Genomic DNA, 26,400 nt, shown 5'->3' with positions numbered 1-26,400 from the left:
AGATTTGGAGGAGGAAGAAATCAGGACTTCAGTTTGGAACGCAGTGAGTTTGAATTGCCTATTACACATCTTGATGGGATTGTCAAGTAGTTATTTAAGAGTCAGGTTCACGAGATTGTAGATTTGGGAGTTGACGGAGTATATTTAAAATCATGGAAGAAGTTGCTCCGGAAATGAACTTGGATAGAAAAGAAACACAAAATGTGGTGGCACAATTATGACATGAGCTTCAATGCCAAGAGTTTTTAGGGTGAAAGGAAGGACCACGATCTGAAATGGCTGTGAGGAGCAGTTTGGACACCCACCCACCTTCATGCTTAATGACAGTTGTGTTGCATTAATCCTATCCCACCATCAAGATTTTGTTTTTAAGCAGTGGGAACCAGGAAATCTTAACACCGAAAGAATTCTACTCTACAAAATAAAAGAAAGTGGAATGTTCATAGGGGAAGGAGGGACACTGGCCCTCTCAACTTCTTCCTCTAGCCTCTCACTCCCTTCCAAGGCCCTGAGACATTCCTGCTGCCTCCTTGGAACCCCTTTGAAAACCACTCCCCTTAGTGTTCCAAGATGCATGTGCTAAGAGACACATCTAATTCTGTCCCTCTCCTAAAAACCCTTCAGAGGTTTCCCATTGTCCTCCCCACAGTTTTATCATGGCCTACCAAGGCCCTTCATGGGCTAGCCCCTAATTATTTCTCTTACTTTCTCTCACGTCCTCCCACCTTGCATTCTGTGCCCCACCCACACTGACCTGTTTCAGTTCCTCAAACTCTTCTGGGCTTTTGCACATGTCCTCTCTGACTAGAATCTTCTTTATCCACTAAGACCTATACTTGTCTTGAGGTTTCAGTTGGGCTTCATTTTTTCCTGGTAGCTCCTTCTTTTCTAATGTATGTCTTCCTACTATTACATATTTTTCCCCTAGCAACCCTTATTTACCCTACCATAGCCTTTCCCTTACTTTATAGTTTATGATTTTTAAAACTCATCTGTTATCCTTACTGGACTGGAAATACCATAGGATCATGGGCCATGACTGTCCTTCCCACCGTTGTATCACAGGGCCCCTCTCATAAAACGCACTTAATAAATGCTTTTTGATGGTTTGAATGAAGGAATAAAGGAACTGTGTTTTTCTTGGTAATGTGGGGATGTGGGAGATAGTCTAACTTTTGTACCATATCAGTTATTAAATGTAGAAAAAACTAGAAAGTAGTAATATATGGTTAAATTATTTCTATGTGAAAAGCATATTGCAATACAAAAATAGAAATATCTAAATATGAATAATGATTATTAGTTAGGGTGGTTGAATTACAAGTTCTGTTTTCCTTAGTATATTTCAATTTTTCTGTAATTTCATTTCTTTTATTTAAAATGTTTTAAAGAATCAATTCTAATTTTCTGTGCATTTTAAGTATCTTAAATATAGCATCTTTAGCTCCTCTGGGTACTTTTGTTCTCAAGTTTGACTCAATCCTGGGTAGTTCCCAAGAACTAGAGCATAATGTCTACTAGAAGTAATCTGAAATGCCTTGTTTCTGTGCTTCTGCTTTAGTGGATCAAAAAGCTTTCAATTTCCAAAGTGTCTTTTTCTTGCATAAAATACCATACTATTCAAAATAGCAAAGATGATACTGTTGTTTTTATTATTCTTTAACTTTTTTCCACTTCCTAAAGGAGCCTTTTCCTATTTCCCTGCTCCCCTGAAACATTTTCATCATTAATACAAAAATAGTACTTAAGTAAGTACTTAAGTACTATTTTTGTAAAGTGCTTTTTAATATTTGTGAAGTGCTTTTGCTCTGTCTTCAAGTCATTGATATAACAGCTATTGTAGATAAAGGAACTGAGGCTCATAGAAGTTATATGGCTTGCTAAAGGCCACAAGCTTGGTTAGAGGTTTACTCTGGGACTAAATCAGTGATAGTCTTGTTCTTAGTAAAGCCCTCTGCATGTAACATCACACAATAAAAGTTTTTCCCTTGTATATATTCCTTTTAAGAATAATTTTATATGTATATATATGAGGAACTTATAATGTATTTCTAATTTAAGGCTATTGCCAGTGTTAAATCTGGATAAAACCTGTCCTTTTGAATCCTGTTATGTTAAAAAACAACATTTGTTTCTGGCTTGAAGTTATTTGTGTACTGCATTCTGATCCTTTTTTTTCTTTCTTTCACAGTTGTGCATGCCTAAAGGGCTATCTTTCAGGACACAAACTGACAATAAAGACCCCCAGTTTCACTCATTTATAATTACCAGAGAAGATGGTTCTCGCACCTATGGTTTTGTTCTCACTTTTTATGAAGAAGTTACAAGTAAGCAAATCTGCACAGCCATGCAGACACTCTACCAGATGCACAACGCTGAGCATTATAGCAGTGTGTATGCTTCATCTTCCTGCAGCATGGACTCATTGGCAAGTAGTCTTGATGAAGGAGATACAACTTCCCTTTTGAAACTCCAGCGGTACAACTCCTATGATATTAGCAGAGACACCCTGTATGTTTCAAAAAGTATATGCTTGATCACACCATTACCATTCATGCAGGCCTGCAAGAAATTCCTTATCCAGCTTTACAAGGCCGTTACCTCACAGCAGCCACCACCCTTGCCACTTGAAAGCTATATCCACAATATTCTTTATGAAGTACCCCTTCCACCTCCAGGGAGGTCACTGAAATTTTATGGTGTTTATGAACCTGTCATCTGCCAGAGGCCTGGGCCCAGTGAACTCCCCCTCTCTGATTATCCCCTTCGGGAGGCATTTGAGCTCCTGGGATTAGAGAACCTGGTGCAGGTGTTTACCTGTGTTCTTTTAGAGATGCAAATCCTTCTCTACTCACAAGGTAGGTTTTCCTTGGATTTTACATTTTCCAAAAACAAGTACTTATGCTCCCAACTACTGTGTTTCCATGGGGTGTATTATTAGAACCAAATAAATAATGATCACAGTCTTTTCTGTTTTGTATAAAGGGAGCAGGTATGGTGGGGCCAAAGGCTGAGATGTGACTGTGCTGTTTCTCTTTGAGGTGGCAGTCAGTGACTGCAGAGAGAAGTAGGAAGGAATACATGCGTTAACTTCGCTGATTTGGGCATATTTAGTTCTTAATGGAAATAGCTCTTTTTTCCTGATAATATATAATCGTCATTAAGAAAACATTTTTTCTTCTTCATAATGAGAGTGAGAGAATTCTGTTACTACTAGAAACGTGTAGACTTCCCATTCTTTGTAGTTTGGTAAAGGTTCACATCAAAATTCAGCAAACATTGAAAAAGGATAAATGAAATCATTGACTCTGCAGCTTCCTGAGGCAATCAACTTTGGATCTTTGCCTGGGGGAGCATTCCATCTGAGTGAGAGAAAAGGTGAGCAGGCATGAGACAGATGACTTTCCCAGGTCTAACAATTCTGCCAGAGTTGTGTGTGTGTGGTTTTTTTGTTTTTTTGTTTTTGTTTTTTACTCTCAGAAGGAAGTTATCTTTGTGGTATCTTTCATTCAGAGTTCTTCCAACACATATTAAGAAACTTACAAACTATGGATTTTATTTTACCAGTACATTTGTGATGACTAATGTTGAGCCTAGACTAGGATACTAGTTCTCATCTGAATATGAATATGTAGAGAAAATAGAGATGCTATGTCATAATGGATAGTGAATTGAAGGAAATTATAAAATAGTACCTGTGCACTGATAGATTCTTCAAAAAAAATGTTGCACAAATGTTTGGATTCTTTTTTTTTTTTTTTTTTAAGACAAGTTCTCACTCTGTCACCCAGGCTGGAGTGCAGTAGTGCAATTATGGGTCACTGCAACCTCAACCTCCTGTGCTCAAGCTGTCTTCCCACCTCACCCTCCTGAGTAGCTGGTACTATAGAAATGTGCCACCACATCAGCTAATTTTTTATTTTTTGTAGAGATGGACTCTCACTGTGTTGCCCCAGCTGGTCTCAAAATCCTGGGCTCAAATGATCCTCCCGCCTTGGCCTCCCAAAGTGCTGGAATTACAGGCATGAAGCATTGCACCCGGCTGGGGTTAGCATTTTGCTAACTTGTATTTAAGCTGGCGGAATTGTAGTGCAGTCGTGACTGGTGCCGTGAAGTTTATTTTACCACTTTCCTTTTTTTATTTTTCTATTTTAAATTATAAGTGGGGCTGAGCCAAGTAGACTATATTTGTACTTCCCCATCTTGTGTGTATGTTGACACTATTTGTGTGTTGACAGCCCTTCACAAGGTTGTATTTTCTTCAGTTTATCCAACATAATGTTCTTTGATAATGTGTTCCATGTCTCAATTTTTGTTGTCAGGAAGTTATTCTCTAATGACCAATCTAAATTTCTTCCTTTCTTCTTTCGCCCACTTTCTTTTTTTATATATATTTAACATATGTTTTAATGAAACACTTTCTCATCATCTTTAAATAAAAAAAAAATTTTCCATTTTTTAATCTGAAGCTCCTCGGGCATTAGGACTTAATTGCTTTCTGCTCCACAGATTTCAGATGCCACTGCACTAATTCCCCAGTGCTCTTGAGGCAGAGCTTAGACATGTCCTCCTCAGTTGGAAGTCCTTGTGGCAACTTCAGGGGCTTGATTCTTACTGTTTAACCACTTTCAGTTTTGCACTCACTTAAGAGATATGCTTGTGAACTTGAGGGGTATGTGTGTTTTCTAATCTGAGCATCTTTATTATATATTTTTCCCAATATATGGACACCTTTTTGTACTTTTTATTCTGGTAACAACATGCAGTTTCTGAAGATTCTGTGGATCTCCATCATATTTTTCATGATCTGCAAGTGAAGGCTGAAACACTTGATATGGAAATCTTGACCTGGTAAATTTGTGATGAATCCAATCTATGTAAATGAGAGACTTCACACCTTTTGTCCCAGTCTGTAGTTCATTTTGCCTCTTGAGCTACTGAGAGCAAAATCCCTGCCATAAGTGTAGTGATTGTTCTCTTTAGAGGCAGCATCTGCTAAATATTCAGCACGAAGAAGCTGAGGACTTCCCAGCAGCAGAAGCTGAGGACTCACTCCTTCCATCATTACTTACAGATCACCTTTTTGTATCTAAAAAATTTTACTTTAAGTAATTCTCTCTTCCTTTCTTCCTTTTTTTCCCCTTGAATAGGGTAGGGATTAGAGAATAACTAGAAGGGGCAGAGGCTTGGAGCTTAATACCTTCTGATGTTTTAGCCCATTAGAAAAAAAGAACTTCCTTTTTTTTTTTTTTTTTTTAAAGACAGAGTCTCGCCCTGTCACCTAGGCTGGAGTGCAGTGGCACGATCTTGGCTCACTGCAACCTACACCTCCCAGGTTCAAACGATTCTCCTGCCTCAGCCTCCCAAGTAGCTGGGACTACAGGTGTGCACCACCACACCCAGCTAATTTTTGTGTTTTTAATAGAGACAGGGTTTTCACCATGTTGGTCAGGCTGGTCTTGAACTCCTGACCTCATGATCCACTCACCTCAGTCTCCCAAAGTGCTGGGATTACAGGTGTGAGCCACTGTGCCAGGCCGAAAAAAAAACTTTATATTCTAGACTTAGAAGAAATCTTAAAGGCCATTTTCTTAAATCTTAAAGTTCAATTTATTTATGTTCTGACTAGAGAAGCAATTTGGGTTAGAAAGAATATTGGGGGTGGGTGGGTTCTTTGGTTTTGCCTTTAATTTTTAGAGATGGGGTCTCACTGTGTTGCCCAGAATGGAGTACAGCGTATTCACAGGCACAGTCATAGCACACTGCAGCCCCAAACTCCTCCGCTCACAGCATCCTCCCACCTCAGCCTCCCGAGTAGTTGAGACTGCAGGCACATACCACCATGCCTGGTTTAGAGTATTGGTTTTTGAAGTCATAACAATCCTGGGTTCAAATATCTACTCTATCATTCATTAACTATACCCGTGAGTGAGTTAGGTAATCCTCCTGTGTGACAGTTGTCTCATCTCTATAGGGATAATAGTTTGGGTTTTTTTTTTCTCCTTTCTCACTGATTTATTATGACAATTAATTAAGAAAACCTGTATAAAATACTTAGGGTATAATTGACACTGACTAAATTATAGCTGATGCTATTATAATAATTACTAGTTTTATTAGTCCCATATAATCTTCTATAAATTATACTTATCTCTGAGTTGTGAAGGTTCAACATATTACTACATTTAACATAAAACCTTTTTAAATGATATAGTCAAGAGTTTATTCCAAAGAACCTAACATATGCTCCTTTATATTGTGTACCATGCTTTTTTTAGAAGTCAAAAAACAAACCAAAAAAAACCCAAAACCTTCCATTATCACACTTCCTCTTTTATTTTTTATTTTTATTTTATTTTTTATTGAGATAGAGTCTCACTCTGTTGCCCAGGCTGGAGTGCAGTGGCGTTATCTCGGCTCATTGCAACTTCTACCTCCTGGGTTCAAGCGATTCTCGTGCCTCAGCCTCCCAAGTACCTGGGAGTACAGGCACGCACCACCATGCCTGGCTAATTTTGTATTTTTAGTAGAGATGAGCTTTTGCCATGTTGACTAGGCTGGTCTCGAACTCCTGACCCTAGGTAATCTGCCTGCCTCAGTCTCCCGAAGTTCTGGGATTATAGGCATAAGCCACCGCACCCGGCCCACACTTCCTCTTTTAAATAGCACTTTATGTCTCACCGTTTGTGATCTGTCCTGAGCTCTCCTATTTCTGCTCTTTTTTTGTTTGTTTGTTTTGAGACAGGGTCTCACTCTGGTGCCCAGGCTGGAATGCAGCAACATGATCGTAGCTCACTGCAACCTCAAACTCCAGGGCTCAAGCAACCTTCACCCCTCAGCCTCCTGAGTAGCTGGGACTGCAGGCATGCATTACCACACCTGACTAATTTTTTTTATTTTTAGTAGAGATGAAGTCTCACTACACTGCCCAGGCTTGTTTGAAACTCCTGGGCTCAGGTGATCCTTCTGCCTCAGCTTCCCAAAATTCAGGGTTTACAGGTGTGAGCCACTGCTTAGCTTGTCCCATTTGGTTTATCGAGTCAATTCAGGGGTTTTAGTTCATTAATATCTACTAATTTATTTCAGTTTCAAATGAAGAAGAATAAGCATTTATGGATATGGTTTTATACTCTGAGTATATTTTTGTAATCTGTATGCTGCGAACAACAGAGTGAATCCCTAGATTATAGAACTGGGTTTTTTAAAAATTTAAAGTGTCATACCCCAAAAAATTCCCATACAGTGAATTTATAACCATTCACTAAAATCATTCTATGTTAGGAATTGTGCTACAAAAAGGCATTGTATATTTTGGATCTTTTCCCTACATTTAATCCTCTCAACAGTGAGTTAGTACTGTTCTGCATTTTTTGTTGAGGAAGAGATTGAGGCTTGGGGAAACTAAGTAATCTGCCCAAGATGATACAGCTAGTAAGTAGTATGGTACTACTAAGAATTGGGTTTCATCAGTCTTTTTTCAGATGCTTAACCACTGTGTTAACTGTATTGGGCACTACACTTAACCTCTCCTTATCCATCTCAATATTTATTTTTAAATGATTAACTCATTCTGTGGGTCTATTGTAAAGGTGTCATGTGAAATAATTGTAGAGTATAAAATGAAAGCTCTGTGTAAATCTAGATTTTAATAGACAATGTCTCTTTTATTAGAAATATTTCATTTAAATGAATGAAATAAGAGTGCTTATGTTGATTTGTACTTGGGTGCCCTCCTTTACTCTTCTTAACTGTGTTAAGGGAGTTCTAATAACATGTGATACTTCATTTCTTACTCACTGATAAAGCTATGCCATAAATTTGAAAACATTGCATGTGCTGAAGAATTACCATGAAAACCCAAAGTGAATCAAAGTACATGGATTTCAGTAATGAAAATGTCCTTCTAGACTGATTTGAAATTCCGATCCACAGCCCATTTAAACCAATTCAATCTGTTATTTAGGAAGTGTGTATATCACTGTCACTTTGCAGTGATAACTAGCTAGAAATTCTAAGTAGAGAAAACGTACCCAGGATGTGAAGGCTCTTTTCTAGGACCCCAGATCAGAAATGGGCACTTTGTTCTGCAATTGGGAAATACCTGGAGCAGCTCAGTATGAAAATCAGAGTATGATACTTTTTACAAAGAACTAGTGGAAGAATAAAAGGGGAATTTAAACACCAATGTCTAGCTTTTGATACCGGTACAAAAGTCTAAGGAACATTTTTGGGCCTTGCTTACCTCCTTTGGTTCTTCATAGTTGAAATAAACCACTACCCACCGCCCACACCACACTGCATGCCTGTGTGCCTTTGCAGTGCTCCTCTGCCATCCCTCTGTTCTTTCATCCCTCTGAGTCGTATGTGAATTAACCTTGTCAGAAAGTGGAAGCTACTTGAAGTTTTCTTGAAAAAGTTGGGAGCTTTCTCATCACAAATTGCTAGGCATGCTCAAGCGAACATCATCATTCTCCTTGGAACTGCCATCCATAAACCAAGCAGTACTTTGTTGGTCAACTGAGAGGTGTTTATAATGCATTGTCCAAGTGACAATTAAATGTAGAAGCTTCTCTTACAGTTCCAAAGTCAGTCCTAGGGAAAAAGAGGCTCCCTATATGTGAGAATCTCTTCCTTGCATTCCTCTGGTAACAAGATCCAGTATAAACCATTTCTTTTTCATTAGGGAACTCTTTTGGGCAGTGTCCTCTCCCATTTGAGTGTTTTTCCAAAATCCCCCTAGATACCATGGATATTTCAAGTTTCAGCATTATTTTATGTCCTTCAGCCATAGGGGCACTTTAAATCAATATCCAATAGCATACTTAGTAATTGCCCCTCAAATGGAAATTCTGTAGTCCAGCACCCTGATAGTTGTCACTGGGAGGCACTCACAGGCTTTTGACATAGCCCTAGCCCACACTCCACATACAGAGAATTTGTACCAGTGCTCCAGCTTCTCTGTTCTACACTGTGTGAGCTCAGGCAATCTAATTCATTCCCATTTAGCATGTCCAATTAATATTGCTTGAAAGGTAGATTGACACTGTGTCCTCTGTTTTACTGTACTAGGTAGGAGAAATGGGGTGAAAAAGTCAAACGTAAGATCCACTCCCATGAAACATTTAGGTAAAGTCTGTTTAAATGTTCCAATTTCATTCAGACTTCCTCCTTAATCCTGTCAACTTTAACACTTTAATATATTATCATTCTAATTGTAGTCTGCACTAAGGCTGCAAGCCACTGTATTGAGGCAGTGGCTCGTGCCTGTAATTCCAACACTTTGGGAGTTTGAGGCGGGAGGATCACTTGAGCCCAGGAGTTTGAGACCAGTCTGGGCAACATGGCAAAACCCCATCTCTACTAAAATACAAAAATTAGGCAGGCATAGTGGTGTGCACCTGTAGTCTCAGCTACTACAGGGGCTGAGGTGGGAGGATCACTTGAGCCTGGGTGGTGGAGGTTGCAGTAACCTGAGATTGTGCTACTGCACTCCAGCCTGGGTGACAGAGTAAGACCCTATCTTTTTTTTTTTTTTTTTTTTTTTTAAAAAAGACTTCACCAAAAGATTTTGGTGTAACAGCGTATAAGGCTCTCAAATGAGTCCCCAGAAACTTCTCCAACCCTTGATTATTTGACCCACTCCTGTGCATTAGTTTTGGTAGTTCAGCAAGGTATCCTGGCCCTTTTGTCAGTCTTTATTTTGATTAATTTGCCTTACTATATCCTGAAGCAATTCCAGATCATGTTTCTAACTATAATCTTTGCCTTCTTACATTTAAAATTTCTCTATGCTGGGGCAAATAGAGCAGATTTGTTTTGGCCCTTTAATGTTGGGAAACCATCTGAGGGTCTTTATAGTCCATGCAACCTTTGTTAATGCTATATTAAGACTTTCGTAGGCCGGGCGCGGTGGCTCAAGCCTGTAATCCCAGCACTTTGGGAGGCCGAGACGGGCGGATCACGAGGTCAGGAGATCGAGACCATCCTGGCTAACACGGTGAAACCCCGTCTCTACTAAAAAATACAAAAAAACTAGCCGGGCGAGGTGGCGGGCACCTGTAGTCCCAGCTGCTCGGGAGGCTGAGGCAGGAGAATGGCGTAAACCCGGGAGGCGGAGCTTGCAGTGAGCTGAGATCCGGCCACCGCACTCCAGCCTGGGCGACAGAGTGAGACTCCGTCTCAAAAAAAAAAAAAAAAGACTTTCGTTTCAGGCTGGGTGCCGTGGCTCATGTCTGTAAATCCCAACACTTTGGGAGGCTGAGGTGGGTGGATCACCTGAGGTTGTGAGTTCAAGACCAGCCTGACCAACATGGAGAAACCCCATCTCTACTGAAAATACAAAGTTAGCCAGGCATGGTGGTGCATGCCTGTAATCCCAGCTACTCAGGAGGCTGAGGCAGGAGAATCGCTTGAACCCTGGGGGCAGAGATTGCATTGTGAGCCGAGATCGCGCCAATGCACTCCAGCCTGGGCAACAAGAGTGAAACTCCATCTCAAAAATAATAATAATAATAATAAATTAGCCAGGCATGGTAGTGTTTGCCTGTAGTCCCGGCTACTTGGGAGGCTGAGGTGGAGGATCACCTGAGCCCAGGAGTTAGAGGCTGCAGTGAGCCATGGTTATGTCACTGTACTACAGCCTCATGACAGAGCGAGACCCTGTCTCAAAGAAAAAAGAAAAGAGGTTTATTTGGCTCACAGTTCTATGCATGTGCTAGAATCTGCTTCTGATGAGGGCCTTGGGAAGCATCTACTCATGGCAGGAGGTGAAGGGGAGCCAGAATCACATGGCAAGAGGAAGGAAGCAAGAGAGAGGAGGGAGATGCCAGACTCTTTTCAATAACCAATTTTCATGGAAAGTAAGAGTGAAAACTACTCGCTCACAACCATGAGAATGGCACAAAGCCATTCATGAGAGATGCCCCCCCAGGACCCAAATACCTGACCTCCAACATTGGGGACAAACTACCATGTCCAAACCATAGCACCAGGCCACATACATTTTTTCTTGGGTGACTGCAAAATCAGGGGTTCTCCACCACCATCCCCCAACCCCTCAAGTTCTATAAATTCCCAGAATGATTCACAGAACTCAAGAAAGCAGTTTACTTACTGTAACTGGTTTATTGTAAAGGATACAACTCAGGAACAGCCAAATGGAAGAGAGGTATAAAAGTACGTGTAGGGGTGGGTGCAGAGCTGCTCTGCTTTCTTTGGACTTATCCAGCACCTTAATGTGTTTGCCAGTCCAGAAGCTCCTCTGTATTTCTTCTTCTTTCTTTCTTTTTTTTTTTTTTTTTTTTTTTGCGATGGAGTCTGGCTCTGTCACCCAGGCTAGAGTGCAGTGGCATGATCTCAGCTCACTGCAACCTCTGCCTCCGGGTTCAGGTCATTGTCCTGCCTCAGCCTCCTGAGTAGCTGGGATTATAGGCACATGCCACCACAGCTAGCTAATTTTTGTATTTTTAGTAGAGACAGGTTTCACCACGTTGGCCAGGCTGGTCTTGAACTCCTGACCTCCAGTGATCCACCTGCCTCGGCCTCCCAAAGTGCTGGGATTACAGGCCTGAGGCAGTGCGCCTGGCCACCTCTATTTTTTTCTTGAATAAATTTTTGTCCTTACTATTTTCTCTAAGAAAATTTTTATTAAGCTTTCAATTTATTAGTAAAATGTCTTAATATTTCCTTATTTTCTTGACCCCTGTTATATCTGTAGTTTTGTCCTCCTTTTCATTCCTAATACTGTTTGTGCAGTCTCTTTTTCCCCAGTTATTTTTACCTGAAGTTTGTCAATTATATTACTTCTTTTTGTTTGTTTGGTTTCTTGAGACAGGGCCTCACACTGTTGCCCATCCTGGAGTGCAATAGCATGATCAAGGCTCACTGCAGTCTTGACCTCCCTGGGCTCAGGCAATCCTCCTGCCTTAGCCTCCCAAGTAGCTGGAACTACAGGTGCATGCCACCATGCCTGGCTAATTTTTTTTATTTTTTGAAATGACAAGGTCTCACTGTGTTGGCCAGACTAGTCCCAAACTCCTGGGCTCAAGCGATCCTCCTGTGTTGGCCTCCCAAAGTGCTGGGATCACAGGCATGAGCCATTGTGCCCAGCCCTATTACTCTTTTTAAAGAACCAGCTTTTACTTTCATTGGTATCCTCTATTGTACCTTTGTTTTATGTTTTATTAATTTATGGTTTTATTTTTATTATTCACTTCTTTCTGCTACTTTCTTTGGGCTTACTAAACCTTTCTTTCTCCCCACCTGCCCACCAAAATCAGCATCTTAAGCAGTTGAGTCCTGTGTTAGGTGCATCCCACAAGTCTTAGTATCTGATATTTTCATTATCATTGAATTCTAAAAATATATATATATTTTTTTGAGACAGGGTCTTTCTCTGTCACCCAGACTGGAATGCAGTGGTGTGATCACAGCTTACTGTAGCCTCAACTTCTCAGGCTCAAGCCATCCTCCTACCTCAACCTCCCTTGTAGCTGGGACTACAGGTGCACGCCACCATACCTGGCCAATTTTTAATTTTTTTTAAAGGTGGGGGTCTCCGTATGTTGCCCAGGCTGTTCTGGAACTCCTAGGCTCAAGCAATCCTTTCACCTCGGCCTCTCAAAGTTCTGGAATTAGAGGTGTGAGCCACCATACCTGGCTCATTCTAAGAATTTTTAAATTTTCATTTATTTTGGCCATTTGTCTTGCTTTTCTCTCTCTCTCTCTCTCTCTTTGTTTTTGATGTTTTGAATTGATTTAAATTTTTTTCTCATTGTAGTTTTTTCTGTTTAGATGTTGTATGCTCTTAATGGTAAATTTTGAGATTTCAACATGAACAGTTACTCTTATGTTATAGAATCTTTACAGATACTATAAAATGCTTTAACTCCATGCTCATCGTGGCTTACTTGTTATGATTGTTCAGTTTTAGTAATCCCTCAAATTAGACATTTTTATTCTATACACTTGGTTTTGTTTAAATTTACTCATAGTGACCTTATTTTGTTTTTCTTTGAAACAAGGTCTCACTCTATTACCTAGGCTGGAGTGCAGTGATGCAACCATAACTCATTGCATCCTTGAACTCCTGGACTCAAGCGATCCTACTGCCTCAGCCTCCTGATAGCTGGGACTACAGGCACACGCCACCAAGCTGGGCTAATTTTTTTTTTTTTTTTTTTGGTAGAGATGGGGGTCTCACTATCTTGTCCAGGCTGCTCACGAAGTCCTAGGCTCAAGCAGTCCTCTGCCTCAGCCTCCCAAAGTGCTGGGATTGTAGGTGTGAGCCACTGCACCCAGCCTCAGTTATTATTTTTTGAAAATTCACAATTTTATTTCAATCTTAGAGATTTCTTCTGAGATCAGTCTTCTTCCTAACATGTATTCTTAGAAGTTCCTTTCCTGAGGTAGCTTTCTCTGTTAGATTTTGTTTTCTCCTTGTTTTTGAAAAATAGTTCGTTGGATATTAAATTCTATATTAAAAGTTTTTCTTTTTCGGCTCTTAATACACTGAAGATTAAGATTCTGTCATCTTAAATAGTTCATTGGATGTTAAATTCTATGTTAAAAGGTTTTTTTTTTCTCTTAGTACTCTGAGGATAATATTCTATCATCTTCTGGTTTCCTGTGTTGCTGTTGAGAAGTCAGCTATCACTTCTAATGTCGTTCTAATGAATGACTGTCATTATTATTCATTAGCCAGAAATCTGTTGTTTCAACTCTGGTTATATTTAAGATTTTCTGTCTTTGGTGTCCAATATTGTGACTGATTTATCTGAATGAGGCTTGCTTTATTTGTTCTGCTTGTGATTCATTATGTTTCCTGAAATTTAAGAACTGTCGTTTACCCATTTTGGAAAATTCTCGACTATCTTGGTAAATATTGCTTTCATGTATCTTTTTTTAATCCTCCTGAAACTCTAATTAAACATCTTTGCTGTTGTTGTTGTTGTTGTTATTGTTGTTGTTTTGAGACAGAGTCTCACTCTGTCACCCAGGATGTAGTGCAGTGGTGTGAACTCTGCTCACTGTAACCTCTGCCTCCCGGGTTCAAGCAGTTCTCCTGTCTCAGCCTCCTGAGTAGCTGGGACTACAGGCACATGCCACCACGCCCAGCTAATTTTTGTATTTTTAGTATAGATGGGATTTTACCATTTTGACCAGGATAGTCTTGATCTCTTGACTTCGTGATCCACCCACCTGGGCCTCCCAAAGTGCTGAGATTACAGGCATGAGCCACCACACCCGGCCTCATTCCCATTTTCTGTGTGTCTCTGTGCTGCATTCTGGGTAATTTCTCCACATCTGTCTCCTACTTTATGAATTCTCTCTTTACCTGTGTTTAATCTATAATTAGCCCTTTCTTTGACATTTTTGGTCACAGTGAAGCTTGTTACAGACAAACATGTTTAGGTTGGGTGGCTTAGGTGGTGTGGTGGCCCCACATTGATGTCATACTGAGGACAGGGGTCAAGTACTCCATGATTAGTCTTTGCTCTTACTTCAGGAGCTGCCAGAGGCTGTGCCTTTCATTTTCCAGTGCCGTAAGTCATTGTTGGCAATGACTGAGATAAATTTCTGTGAAACTAGGGAGATAAACCAAGTTATGCATGTGTCTGAGACCTCAAAGCCAATGTAATTCAGATAATACTCAGTCACATTGGGCCGGGCGCATGGCTCACGCCTGTAATCCCTGCACTTTGGAAGGCTGAGACAGGCGGATTACTTGAGGTCAGGAGTTTGAGACTAACCTGGCCAACATGGTGAAACCCCATCTCTACAAAAATACAAAAATTAGCCAGGCCTGGTGGCGTGCGCCTGTAATCCCAGCTGCTGGGGAGGCTGAGGCAGGAGAACCACTTGAACCCGGGAGGCAGAGGTTGCTGTGAGCCAAGTTCATGCCACTGCACTCCAGCCTGGGCAACAGAGTGAGATTCTGTCTCAAAAATAAAAATAAAAAGTAGTCACAGCATCCAGGATCATAAGTGTATAATCTTCCAGCTACATCAGGAAGTCTACCAGAGGCATGCTGAATACCACCAGCAGCTTCACATCTCCATTGGCAGTGCTTGGCAAGGCATAAAGCTTGCTAGACACAGCTCCTGATCTGCACCACCATGGTTCCTGTGCCGCCAACTGCAGCTCCAGACCCATCCCCCTCTGTTGCCCTCGAGGGGCTGATCTTATTCTCCACAGTAATGCTAATGGACAGCATGGCAGGGACTGCGGCAGCAGAGGCCATTGCCACCTTGGGATCTGTGCCAGAGCCACCAGTAGGCAAATTCTTGACAGTATGTTTTTATTGTGTAATATAGTCAAGCATAATTTTTTAATGTCTACTTTTATTTCATTTTACATGCCTTGGATGTTAACATATTAATTTCCCAAAGCATATTTGCTGGCTACTGACCATGTAGTAGGTCATATGTTGAATATTAACAATTCTAAGATTAAAAATACAGATATGTCCAGGCGCAGTGGCTCATGCCTGTAATCTCAGCACTTTGGGAGGCGGAGGCAGGCAGATCACTTGAGGTCAGGAGTTCAAGACCAGCCTGGCCAACATGGCGAAACTCCATTCTACAAAAAACACAAAAAACCGGGTGTGGTGGTGTACAGCTGTAATACAAGCTACTCGGGAGGGTGAGGTATGAGAATCGCTTGAACCTGAGAGGCAGAGGCTGCAGTGAGCCAAGACTGCACCACTGCACTCCGGCCTAGATGAAAGAGTGAGACCCTGTCTCCAAAAATAAATAAAAAGAATAATACAGATATTGCTCTGTAGGAGATGATGGTGTATTGGGGAAGAGAAACCATAAAGAGAGAATTATGACAGAATTGTAATGTTTTAGTGAGATGAGTAATTCCTGTGATGGAAATACAGATAGGGTACTGTCGAAGCATGTAGATAGTAGCCTGGTGGTGATAAGAAGTGTTAGGAAAGGCTTTCCAAAGAAGCAATTGCCTGAGGAAAAAGTGGAACCTAGTCAGGCAGTGCGAGAGGAAGGGACATTCTGGGCAGAGGAAAACAATATACAAGGGGCACAGGGCCTGTGAAAACATGGACTGCAAGCAGATGATCTTACTGCATATAGAGTGGTGATAAGGAATGAGGCAGACAAGGGCCAAATCATGAAGAGCCTCATGTGCCATGCTGAGGCCTGTCTTAAATATTAAAATGACTTCTTTTATGCATTCATCACTTTGAGTATCAATTATAAAAAGACTTTCCTAAAATACTTAAGTTTAAAAAAAATGCTTAAAGAAGAAAAATCTGCCTTTTATTTCTTGATTCAGTTAAAAAGAATTGTCTTGTTTCTGCTGAATAATTGCATTATTAAAAAATGTGTGAGCCGGGCGCAGTGGCTCACGCCTGTAATCTCAGCACTTTGGGAGGCCGAGGCATGTGGATCACCTGAAGTCAGGAGTTTGAGACCAGCCTGGCCAACATGGTGAAACCCCATCTCTACTAAAAATACAAAAAAATTAGCTAGGCATGGTGGCGGTGCCTGTAATCCCAGCTACCCAGGAGGCTGAGTGAGGCAGGAGAATCGCTTGAACCCAGGAGGTGGAGGTTGCAGTGAGCTGAGATTGCATCATTGCGCTCCAGCCTGGGCAGCAAGAGTGAAAACTCCATCTCAGAAAAGAAAAAATGTGTGTGGTACTTCAACCAGTCTTGAAGAGAATGCAGAACTGGAAAGAAGAATAGACATAGAACACCCACAACACATGGATGGAATAAAATCTACGCATGTCTTTTTAAGTTATAGCTGTCTAGCAAGATTATATATATTCTTTTCCCACTCATCATCTATTCGTTCAAAAATATTGTTTTGGCCTCTATTATATGTCAGATACTGTGGTAAATACTGAGGTTACAAGAATATAAAAGGCCCCAATCCTTGGTTGAAATGATGACCACAGAGTAGAATCTAAGGAGATTTCTCTGGATTTCGTCTTCATGGTCTGTAACTGTACATAATTGTCTCTTCCTACTCCTGGTGGGTTTTTGTTGTTGAGTATTTTTTGTTTGTGTGTTTTTTTGGTTTTTTGAGACAGAATCTTACTCTGTCACCCAGGCCTGGAGTGCAGTGGTGTGATCTCAGCTCACTGCAACCTCTGCCTCCTGGATTCAGACGATTCTCGTGCCTCAGCTTCCTAAGTAGCTGAGATTACAGGCATGTGCCCCTACGCCTAATTTTTGTATTTTTACTAGAGATGGGGTTTTGCCATGATGGGCAGGCTTGTCTTGAACTCCTGGCCTCAGGTGATTCACCTGCCTTGGCCTCTCAAAGTGCTGGGATTACAGGTGTTGTGCTTGGCTTTTCTTTTTTTTTTTTTTTCCCTCTGAAACGGAGTCTCGCTGTTGCCCAGGCTGGAGTGCAGTGGCACAATCCGGGCTCACTGCAACCTCTGTCTCCTGGGTTCAAGCAATTCTCCTGCCTCAGCCTCCCAAGTTACTGGGATTACAGGTGCCTGCCACCATGCCCTGCTAGTTTTTGTATTTTTAGTAGAGTCAGGGTTTCACCATGTTGACCAGACTGGCCTCTAACTCCTGACCTCAGGTGATCCTCCCACCTCGGTCTCCCAAAGTACTGGGATCGCAGGCATGAGCCACTGCGCCTGGCCAGCCTTTTTTGGTATTTTGTTAGGATTTTGTTGAACTTAAGAGGAAAAAAAAATAACATTTAGTAGTGTCAGTAAGTGTTAGTCCACACTGGCTGTGAAGTAGGCCCTGTGCTTTATGGGTAGAACCAGAGAAAATGGGTGCCACTCTGTCCTTAGGAAACTCACAGAGAGGAGAGACAGTACAGGAGTCAGGGGCCATAATCGAGTCCTGTGATGGTGCAGAACTTCAGTTAGTTCTAATTAAGGCACAGCTTCTACACCTAGGGGGCATCCAGCCGACTTCAGGGGTTTCAGGTCAACTTTTCATCCTCACCCCATCTCCGCCCCTGGGATAAAAGACCCTTATTGCCTACAGTTCAAACATCTGCCTGATTATTCCTAGCAGAGTGGTAGGAACTGATTGTCTGGTCTCCTCTACTACCCGCCTCACCTGCACAGAGAGTGCCAGCTGTCTCAGCCTAGCTTCTTCAGTGGGCCTCAGCTGATAAAATGTGTGTGTCCACCCCAGGTAATTAGGTTATTAGCTCTTTGTGCTTGTATGGCTGACCCCTACCTTTCAGGCCACCTGGTGTTTGTTTTAGAAGTTATTCCTGTAAACAGGTTTTCACCTAAAATTTGAATCTTTATGAATCAAATAAGGAAAATTTTAAGTAAACTTGGGCTGTGGATAACTGATGATTCATTACCAAAAAGGTAGTCATTTAAAATTATAAAATGACACAAGAAAAAATTTAAATGTAAAACATCCTGTTTATGCTTGGTCAGGTCTTTGAGTTGATGTGACTCAAGTAACATCTGATCATTTCCTTAACCTTTTTTAAAAGACTCCCCTAAATTCTTCCTCCCAAAGATTTTACTGTATTTGTTCACAATGGATTCTGTGAAAGGATTATTACAAGCTCACAATCCATTGTCTTCAATTCTTAAATCCAAAAAATTCTAAAAACCAAACATTCTTTTTGTAACTCATTCATCAGCAAAACCAGACCTGAACCAGAGTGACCCTATTCATATTCTTTGATTATCTGTCCTACTGGGACATAAATGGTTTGCTACAGAAATTCTAATGTATTTGATTATAGGATACTGCCCTAGATAGTTCATGTATGTGGTATATGCACCATATTGCTTTTTTTAATTAAAAAATCTGAATTCTAAAACATATCTACTTCTTTTTTTTTTTTTTTTTGAGACAGAATCTCGCTCTGTAGCCCAGGCTGGAGTGCAGTGGCACGATCTCGGCTCACTGCAAGTTCCGCCTCCTGGGTTCACGCCGTTCTCCTGCCTCAGCCTCCCGAGTAGCTGGGACTACAGGCGCCCACCACCACGCCCGGCTAATTTTTTGTATTTTTAGTAGAGATGGGGTTTCATCATGTTAGCCAGGATGGTCTCGAACTTCTGACCTTGTGATCCGCCCACCTTGGCGGATCACCTTGTGATCCCCAAAGTGCTGGGATTACAGGCGTGAGCCACCACGCCCGGCCAACGTATCTACTTCTAAACATTTAAATAGGAATTATGGACATACGTAAGTATAAAGCAGCCGTTGCAGAGTGGTTTAAAAGGCTACTTTACTGTTGTGGGGAGCTTTTAAATTTGGTAAACTAATGAGTTCATGTAAATAAAACGTAACAAAAACACTAATCCTTAATTTTCTGTTAACTCAGGAATACCCAGCTGTGATAGTTTTGTGGTTGGGGTAGACATAGGAAGTGTGACTATGAATGCATGTATCTGTTTGACTTCTTGTACTCCCAAAGTAAAGGCTAAAATAAGTGTAATCAGCTAACCAAAAGCTATAGCCACGATCATATATACCATATAAGAGAAAAGCCTCTGATGGAGGTTGCCATAAGCCGAGATCATGCCACTGCACTCCAGCCTGGTTAACAGGGCAAGACTGTCTCAAAAAAAAAAAAAGAGAAAAAGAAAAATGCCTCTGAATTGCGAATTGTGTGAGCATGCATGTATAAAGAAGTGATCAAAAATGTTATACTGGCCGGGCGCAGTGGCTCACGCCTGTAATCCCAGCACTTTGGGAGGCTGATATGGGCGGATTGCTTGAGGTCAAGAGTTCAAGACCACCCTGGCCAACATGGAGAATCCCCATCTCTACGAAAAATACAAAAATTAGCCTGGTGTGGTGGTGGGCACCTATAATCTCAGCTACTTGGGAGGCTGAGGCAGGAGAATCGCTTGAATCCAAGATGCGGAGGTTGCAGTGAGCTGAGATCGCACTAGTGCACTGCAGCCGGGGCAACAAAGTGAGACTTCATCTCAAAAATCATCATCATAATAATGTTACACTGTATCTTGTACATTTTTAGTGGGATAAATGCCAAGAGCAGTTTTATTAGTTCTTGATTTCGCCACACTTTAAGAGAATATAAGTTCGCCTACCCATGATTTTAAGAAGCAAAGAGTGTGATGTTTCCCACCTACCCACACTCCCTTAAAACTATTCAAATGAAACCATTTAATTATTTAATTATAGTGGAATAGAACTGAGCTATTTTCTGCATGATCATAAAGAAATATTTACTTTTAATGCATAAATTTTTTTCTTAAAATCCACATTTTCCAACCTAATTAAGTGATTATGTTTTTCCTTGCACTCTTCCCCTCTCTTTTTCCTTGTTCTGTGCAGATTATCAACGCCTGATGACTGTGGCGGAAGGCATCACCACACTTTTGTTCCCGTTTCAATGGCAACATGTTTATGTGCCCATCCTACCTGCTTCTCTGCTACATTTTCTTGATGCTCCTGTCCCTTATCTGATGGGCCTTCAGTCAAAAGAAGGAACTGACCGTTCTAAACTAGAACTTCCTCAAGAGGTAAAACTACAATGAATGGTGAAGCATTTGCTGTTTGCTGATTTAGGTCAAGGCGACTTTGCTAGATCACATTGTCTTTGTCCAAATTTTTTTTTTTTTTTTTTTGAGACGGAGTCTCGCTCTGTCGCCCAGGCTGGAGTGCAGTGGCCAGATCTCAGCTCACTGCAAGCTCCGCCTCCCGGGTTCGCGCCATTCTCCTGCCTCAGCCTCCTGAGTAGCTGGGACTACAGGCGCCCGCCACCTCGCCCGGCTATTTTTTTGTATTTTTTAGTAGAGACGGGGTTTCACTGTGTTAGCCAGGATGGTCTCGATCTCCTGACCTCGTGATCCGCCCGTCTCGGCCTCCCAAAGTGCTGGGATTACAGGCTTGAGCCACCGCGCCCGGCCTTTGTCCAAATTTTATCTGTCTTTTTGACTCTCCTGAATCTCCAAGTATGGCTAGGGGAGAGCCTCAGCTATAGAATGCAGACTCCTGATGATAACTACCACATAGTCATTAACTAAACCTGGTTCAAAACAAGACAGTGGCTGATTTTCACAACTATAAATTTGTGAAGATGGAGCAGTGGTAGCATGATCTCATTGCTTTATTCTGGTAACATTTTTTTTCTTCACTCATGTTATAAATTTTGTTTTTAAACAGTACAACTCAGGTTTTAACATCCTTTAAAATCATTATCATTTGAGGTGAATTTGATTTTTGACCTCTGTCAACTGAAAAGTAACATGTTGCAGCAAACTAGGGATAATGGAAATATCAAATACTTCAGTATTCTCTGTTTTCAGATACAGGGCCCATTATCTGTTCTAAATGTCAGCTTGGCTTGGTGGTTGAGATAAAAATTCTAACACCTAACTTTTATGCCACCTTAAAGTTATTATACTTTCTGTGTGTTGTACTTTCAAATGTTTAAAAAAATAGACCAGGCGCGGTGGCTTATGCTTGTAATCCCAGCACTTTGGGAGGCTGAGGCGGGTGGATCACAAGGTCAAGAGATCCATCCTAGCTAACATGATGAAATCCGTCTCTACTAAAAATACCAAAAATTAGCCAGGTGTGGTGGCACGCACCTGTAGTCCCAGCTACTTGGAAGGCTGAGGCAGTAGAATCACTTGAACCCTGGAAGTGTAGGTTGCAGTAAGCCAAGATCACACCACTGCACTCCAGGCTGGGCGACAGAGCGAGACTCCGCCTCAAAATAAATAAATAAATAAATAAACAAGAATTATTGAAAGCATATTTCTGATCTATAAAATAAGAATAATAACACCTCCCATGTGTTGTTTTTACTTTTTTTTTTCTTTTCTTTTCTTTTCTTTTGGGACGGAGTTTTGCTTTTGTTGCCCAGACTGGAGTGCAATCGCGGGATCTTGGCTCACCGCCTCCTGGGTTTAAGTGATTCTCCTGCCTCATCCTCCCAAGTAGCTGACAGGCACCACCACGCCCAGCTAATTTTGTATTTTTAGTAGAGACGGGTTTTCTTCATGTTGATCAGGCTGGTCTCAAACTCCCGACCTCAGGTGATCCGCCCACCCCGGCCTCCCAAAATGCTGGGATTACAGGTGTGAGCCACCACACCTGGCCTAATTTTTACCTATTGTTAATGGTACTGAGGATTACCATGTAAAGTCTTTGAAATGAAATATGGATGAGAACGTGCCACAACTTTTTTAAAAAGCTGATTAATTACATTATGTCACTAGCTATTTAATTCACATCTTTCTTAATAGAATATCATGCTGAGATTCACCTTTATTTGTTCTTATTTCCCAGAGATTCTCATTTTAATAAGTGAATTTAACACTAAGCCACAGCCATTGTATTCTGTAGTGATTCTCATAATCTTCCACTGCTTACTTTTATTCTAATGAATATTTCCCCACAAAAATTAACATTTTTACCCAAAGGAAAATAACTTGATTCAGATCACCTAAGATACATATACAGACTGTTGTTCTTTTTGGGCTTGTGCATGTATTTCTTCTCTGTTTTACCTCTTTTCTCTATTCCTTAAATGTTCTTGTTTTCACTTTCATTAAATTAGTCTAGTATGTTATTTGCTCAAAGAAGTTAATCCTTTAAATTTTCAAGGAAAAAGAAATAGACTAGCCAAATGCATTTTGTTTTGAAGACCTAATGATATTTTGGTTTCTTGTTGAGTGTCTGATCTATTGTGTATGTTAATCATGTAACATTTTATAAGATAACTTTATGTATATTGTCTTTCCATTTTTTGTAACAATTGTTGAGAGATTTTTCAGTGCCACCTTGACATATCTGTAGTTGGGAAACTTTTCCATCTCTGTGCCTGTGTGTATCCACTGAAGATAAACAAATGTAAGGATTCTGAAAGCTCTTAAAGTAATGTCTGTGATTTTCTAATTTTTCATTCATGAGATCTACACTGCTTAATAAATACATATACCCATCTGTTCATAGAGTAGAATAATATGAAATAACCTGAATTCGCTGTGAAAATAGCAGTGCTTCTGTGTAGAAACTATAAATTAGGGCATCATTGTTTTATAAGAAAAGGCTAACAGCCTATCACTTTGTTCTGGTATCATTTTACAATGAGATGAAATAATCTGCTTCACATAATTTTGGGAAGGAAGTAGATATAAAAATAGTCATTTAAAAAAATGACTTAAATGCACTCACTAGTAATACTTCCCTCCACCTTTCCCTGAAAACTCTAAAATAAAATAATGGCTAAAAATAGTGACAAGGCTTCTAAACATAGTTTAAAAAAATGACAAGTTTGCAAAATAATTATTTTAAGAAGGTATGATTTTAGTTGCTAGCTAACTAATGTAACTACATAGATTTGTAAATTAATCAACTAGCTATCCCCATGATTTAAAAGTGATAGCCACAAGTAACCATTTGTAATACTGTTTTTTAGGGAGTAGGATATAGAGAGTGAGGGTGGAAGGAAGGCACTGAAGATTAATTGCATGGAATGTACCTCACTTTCTACTGTTCTTACTCATCTTCACGGTAACTGGTAAACAAAAAGTTAAGAGAAAAACTGAAACAGTTGCTTTTGCAACTTTGTTTTTGTCATATCTTGCCCAGAGATTCTGAGGGAATTATTTATTTTATTTTTCAGACAGGGTCTCACTCTGTCACCCAGGCAGGAATGTGGTCGCACAGCTCACTGCAGCCTTGACCTGAGCTCAGGAGATCCTCCCACCTCAGCTTTGTGAGTAGCTAGGACAAGAGGCACATGCCACCACACCCAGCTAATTTTTTAAAGTTATTATTTGTAGAGATGAACTCTCGCTACATTGCCCAGACTGGTCTTGAACTCTTGGGCTCAAGTGATCCTCCGGCTTTGGGCTCCCAAAGCTTACCAGCATGATCCACAGCATCTGGTCCAGAGGGAATATTTTAAATGCTCTCCTCTCTCCGGCTTACCCTCAAGCTGGCTTAATTTCAGACACTGAGAAGTGAGATCACTTACTAAACATGAAGAGAGCTGCATTAGTCTCGATACTTCCTGCTCCAGCCTGCAGTTTTAGGATTCCCAGAAACGACCATCTCCTCAGAGTTTATTCTTTCATTTGCCGAACAGTTGTCTCATACACTATTTGTGTAGAATACAGTGGGAGACATCAAGTCAAGTAAGAGGTGATTTCTGCTTTTCAAAAAAGTCGTTTACAAATACCAATAACACAAGTTAAAAAGTAAGTTAGTAAGAGGAATAAATGAACAGAGAAGATACAGATGAGATCAGAATGCCTTTAGGGTAAGGGTATAGGAAGGTTTCATGGCAGAAGATATGATTAAGCTTTAAGCCTTTGTTTTCTTACTTTTGAGGGAATTTTTTTTTTTTTTTTTTTTGAGACGGAGTCTCACTCTGTTGCCCAGGCTGGAGTGCAGTGGTACCATCTCAGCTCACTGCAACTTCCACCTCCCAGATTCAGCTATTCTCTTGCCTCAACTTCCTGAATAGCTGGGATTACAGGTGCACGCCACCACACCTAGCTAATTTTTGTATTTGCAGTAGAGATGGGGTTTCACCGTGTTGGCCAGGCTGGTCTTGAACTTCTGACCTCAAGTGATCCACCCACTTCGGGCTCCCAAAGTGCAGGGATTACAGGCGTGAGCCACTGTGCCCTGCCACTTTTGTTGTTGTTTTGTTTTTGAGACGGAGTCTTACTCTTTTGCCTAGGCTGGAGTGCAGTGGCGTGATCTCAGCTCACTGCACCTCTGCCTCCCGGGTTCAAGTGATTCTCCTGCCTCAGCCTCCCCAATAGCTGGGATTACAGGCGCCTGCCACTACGCCCAGCTTTTTTTTGTATTTTTAGTAGAGACCGGGTTTCACCATGTTGGTCAGACTGATCTCAAACTCCTGACCTCGTGATTCGCCCACGTTGGCCTCCCAAAGTGCTGGGATTACAGGTGTGAGCCACCGAGCCCAGCCCACTTTTGTTGTTTTTAATAGGAAGTAAGTAGTTACATATCATGAAGGCTTGTGAGTAGTGTTGATAAGTAGAAATATTTAGTCCTAAAGCAATGTCAGATTGAGGTGTTGAGTAAATTTTTATCATGCAATACTCTTCTCATTTTTTTCTAATTTAATAGTGTTAAAAGTGAGAAGCAACTTATCAGAATGCCCTATTATAGAGTTCTTGTTTATTTTGGAGAAAGGGCTTCTTTTTAGTTTTCTTCAATACATTTTCATAACACAGTTTGTATTTCCTGTTCTACTTTGTGATAATCAAAGCCCCAGGTTGGGCCCTTCCTAAGCAGACATAGGAGACTTTTGTGGGATCATGAAGACAGACCAGTAGCTGTGGTGTTGGAACTCCTACCTTGTAGTACACTTTCAGCTCAGCAGTGATTTCATGACCGTAATAAGCTTTAAAATTTCAGAAAATATATCATTTTCCCTTTTCATAGGAGGAGGAGAGGGATAGAAAAAGGTAGTAGGAAGGCATTAAATGAAGGGAATAGTACAAAATCTAAGTGATGGGAGGTTGTTGGTTAACATTTAGATTAGCAAATTAGTAAATTTTTTCTTCTGTTTTAGAGATACTGAATCATCCATTCAAATTATGTGACCTTCCATTTAAACCTTTCAGTGTAAAGAATGGTGTAGGCCGGCCAGGCGCAGTAGCTCACGCCTGTAATCCCAGCACTTTGGGAGGCTGAGGCAGGTGGATTACAAGGTCAGGAGTTCAAGACCAGCCTGGCCAAGATGGTGAAACCCCATCTCTACTAAAAGTATTTAAAAATTAGCCAGGCATGGTGGCGGACACCTGTAATCCCAGCTACTCGGGAGGCTGAGGCAGAGAATTGCTTGAGCCCGGGAGGCAGAGGTTGCGGTGAGCTGAGATCACACCACTATACTCCAGCCTGGGCGACAGAGCAAGACTCCATCTTAAAAAAAGAAAAGAAAAGAATGGTGTAGGCAGTGCTACTGTCTCAGCAAGATGCGTCATTTCAGCTCTTAATTTATTTAGAGAAAACTACTGACATTGGAGGTGAGGAAAAATATCAGGGAAAGGCCATAAACCACCAGTCTGTTTGAGGGTGCACATTTGGAACAGGTGCCAGAAAGTCACCTAACTTCTTTGACCTCGGTTTTTTCATCTGCAAAATTAAAAGGCTGGATTCAAAGATTACATCAGGCTTTAGGAATCATTGTTGATCATCTGGCTTTGAATGGAGGAAAATCAATTTATTTTATTTTACTTTATTTTTTTTATTTTATTTTATTTTATTTTTGCCAGAGTCTCTCTGTGTTTTGTCCAGGCTGGAGTGCAGTGACACGATCTTGGCTCACTGCAGCCTCTGCCTCCTGAGGTCAAGTGATTCTCCTGCCTCATTCTCCCGAGTAGCTGGGATTATAGGTGCATGCCACCATGCCCAGCTAATTTTTGTATTTTTAGTGGAGACAGAGTTTCACCATGTTGGCCAGACTGGTC

The 26,400-nt window shown here is 40.9% G+C and overlaps 1 protein-coding gene and 1 pseudogene across 12 annotated transcripts in view; one reads left to right on the top strand and one right to left on the bottom strand.

Moving 5' to 3' along the window:
• The window catches only part of DENND5B (DENN domain containing 5B), a 208,577-nt gene that overhangs the window by 106,308 nt on the left and 75,869 nt on the right, over nt 1-26,400 (top strand). For 8 of the 12 annotated variants that reach the window (XM_077953825.1, XM_077953824.1, XM_077953820.1 and 5 more), the window contains 2 exons: nt 2,192-2,858; nt 20,276-20,463. In XM_077953825.1, coding sequence (XP_077809951.1) covers nt 2,192-2,858; nt 20,276-20,463 — 855 coding nt within the window. Of the gene's footprint in view, nt 1-2,191; nt 2,859-19,131; nt 19,157-20,275; nt 20,464-26,400 lie in introns of those variants that run through there. The other 4 variants (XM_077953827.1, XM_077953826.1, XM_028829394.2 and 1 more) reach the window with 2 other exon arrangements.
• Nucleotides 4,352-4,992, bottom strand: LOC144332971 (large ribosomal subunit protein uL30m pseudogene; annotated as a pseudogene).

Source organism: Macaca mulatta, chromosome 11 (assembly GCF_049350105.2).
Source record: "Macaca mulatta isolate MMU2019108-1 chromosome 11, T2T-MMU8v2.0, whole genome shotgun sequence".
Taxonomy (NCBI): domain Eukaryota; kingdom Metazoa; phylum Chordata; class Mammalia; order Primates; family Cercopithecidae; genus Macaca; species Macaca mulatta.
The sequence above is the reverse complement of the archived record's forward strand: the minus strand, read 5'-3'. Positions and strand labels throughout refer to the sequence as shown.